General features: G+C 37.1%; 1 protein-coding gene across 1 annotated transcript in view; it reads right to left on the bottom strand.

Annotated features, from left to right (window-relative positions):
* Positions 1–2,776, bottom strand: part of LOC107677243 (tripartite motif-containing protein 16-like protein) — a 5,269-nt gene that overhangs the window by 804 nt on the left and 1,689 nt on the right. Inside the window, exons 2-3 of the mRNA XM_016472068.1 lie at positions 1,160–1,222; positions 894–1,033 (exon numbers count right to left, since the gene is read on the bottom strand). Coding sequence (XP_016327554.1) covers positions 894–1,033; positions 1,160–1,222 — 203 coding nt within the window. The remainder of the gene's footprint in view (positions 1–893; positions 1,034–1,159; positions 1,223–2,776) is intronic.

Raw genomic sequence — 2,776 nt, 5'->3', positions numbered from 1 at the left:
ACGTGCACACACACACACACACACACACACACACACACACACACACACACACAGAGAGGAATGTGTGTTATTATTTTGGAAATAGTGCATGAGAGAGACAAAGGCAGCAGAACTATCTGGTGTGTGCTTGTGAGTTGTGAGTTGTGAGTTGTGGCCCATTCAGAATTTGAGAATGCATACAAAGTATATGTCTTTCCCATATGTTTTGTTCATTTTATATATTTTTCATGGTGTATATTTGATGTAATGATAAATGACGTTGTGTCATCTCACTTAGCATAAAGACCCTCACTAAATGAATGCACTGTAAATTATTATTGTTGTTAATAATAATAATCAAAAATAATAATTTACAATGCTTTCATATTGTGAAGGTTTTTCTGTACTGGTAAATAATAATAATAATGACAACATTATTGTTGTGTGCATTATTAGTGCATTTTTATGGTTATATAGTAAATGTTATTAAATGTAATTGTTAAAATTATCGTTTTTTTTAAATCAATTGATTATTTTCAGAAGTTATGCAAAAATAAATGTTTTGGACATTTTGAGATTAAAAATTAAAAAATTAATTTTGATGGCTGAAATCTGAAAATATTTCAAATATGCCAATTCAGACAGTGAAAATATTCTTCCTTACATAGGCACAAGTAATAAAACAAGTAAGTTAATTAAGTAAAACGTTTGCTGGACAAATTGTTATGTACGAATAATAATAAAAAAAAGAATAATAACAATAATAATTTATTATTATTAATAATTATCACTTAGTGCAGAGAAAAACAATGCACTGTGAATTATTATTATTCTTTTTATTAACAACAACAACAATTCAAAGTGTCTCTCTAAGAGGTAAGAGAAAGTAAGGTGTGTGTGTGTGTGTGTTTCACCTGAGGGCTGTGGTCAAATCTCTCTGGCCTGTCCAGGTAAGGACACACCTCATCTGTCATGCGGGACACTTTAGCCCCGCCCTCTGTCAGCCACAGCAGTTTATTGGCAGTTCGTTCGTCCAGTGAAATATTGAGCCAGTCTGAGATAACAGAATCTGGTCAGTACTGATTTAACTAGTGTTTGATTCTTGTACATTTATTTTCCTATTTATGTATTTTACTTTTGTTTTTATTCTTGTAAAATTTGTGCTGCGTGTGTGACTCACAGTTAAGCAGCTCCTCTCTGGACGTCGGCTCTGGGATGTTCGGCTCGTAAACTGGAAGCTTTTCTGAAGATAGACAAATGTCAGTGTAGATTTAGATTCTGGTGTAATGCTAATGATAAACGTTGACTTTCCTTCCTGAAAGAAAGAAAGAAAAAAAAAAAAAAGAGTTTGATCATTAAATTCTCACACTGATCTCTGCTGCACTCCATTATGCAGCGCTCTGATTGTTGTTAGGATGACAAAAAGGTTTAAAGGGGTGGTTGATTGCGATTTCACTTTTTTAACGTTAGTTAGTGTGTAATGTTGCTGTTTGAGCATAAACAATATCTGCAAAGTTACGAAGCTGAAAGTTCAATGCAAACGGAGATATTGTCTTTTAAAATTCTGGCAGTTTAATGCCAAAAACGGCTGGTAGGGACTACAAGAAGTTACTTCCCGGGTTCGTGACATCACAAACCCAGATAAACCCCGCCCTCGGGAAAAGGCAGTAAAGGGGGCGAGGCCAAGCTGCTGCTTTAGAGAAGAGGAAGAGAAAACTAGGGGTGCACTTAAAAATCTATTCATATATGAATCGCGATTCTGTCTTCTAGCGATTCTAATGGATTCACAGGTTTCAAAATCAATGTTCAAAAGCAGCGGTTCTTAATACTGTCCATCGCGTCGCTTGCTCTGCACACACTCTGCATATCTCTCCCTCTCATTCAGATCATCAGCTCAGTTCTCGGTGTGAAATAAAGGTAAATTATGTGAAAAATAATGAGTTTTTTAAAAAACGAAGCATTAACACATGTTAGACTGCACCCCATAAACACAATCAAGCCTAGAAAAAAGCCAGTGAACCACCCCTTTAAATGTTACTACTCAACTTTTTTTTTTTTTTCAAATATGGACATAGAATTGAAAATGCGGTATCATTTATGTAATTCATGCAATTCCTAACTTGAATGTGACGAGACGTGAACACTTTGCGTTAAAATCAATGGTTACAGCATTGTTTGTGCCAATAGATTAACCTTATAAAAGGGGACATGACTTATCTTGTCAAGTTAAAGGGGGCATAACACACACAGTTTCACCCAATCTCATGTTAATCTTGAGTACCTAGAGTCATACTGTATCCTTCATATCTCCAAAAAGTCTTTAGTTTGATCATATTTATAAAAGAAAGACGCAGCTTTACGATTCTCTCCGGAAAAAGCCGAGCTCCTGGAGGCGCGCCGTGGGCGGAGCTAAAGAGTGACGAGCACTTGGGCGCCGAATGCCAACAAAATACAGACATTTGATGCGGTTTCACTTACAGTCTGCAGTTCTGAATCATGACCGGGATCTTTTATCACTGGGACCGCTCCATCTTTCAGTATCAAACAATGTGCAAATCCAGCATCGAACTGGGCCTTGTTAATAAAACGTTCGTCAACAAACAAACTGTATCCACTGTCTACATAACGCTGGGTTCTTTAGAAAGCTGAACAAAGTTATCTTTCCCTTACAATCAAAAACACACTTCTTTGGATTTGAAACATTCTTCCCAAGCGAGTCCCGTGCAGCGCTGCCGCCGGATGAAGCACGTTGATGGGCGCGCTCTTGCTCTTGCTCTGGTTGATGCCTGCGCGCACG

The sequence above is a fragment of the Sinocyclocheilus anshuiensis genome, unplaced genomic scaffold (assembly GCF_001515605.1).
Source record: "Sinocyclocheilus anshuiensis isolate Anshui unplaced genomic scaffold, SAMN03320099.WGS_v1.1 scaffold392, whole genome shotgun sequence".
In the NCBI taxonomy this organism is placed as follows: Eukaryota; Metazoa; Chordata; class Actinopteri; order Cypriniformes; family Cyprinidae; genus Sinocyclocheilus; species Sinocyclocheilus anshuiensis.
This window is presented reverse-complemented; position numbering and strand designations above follow the sequence as displayed.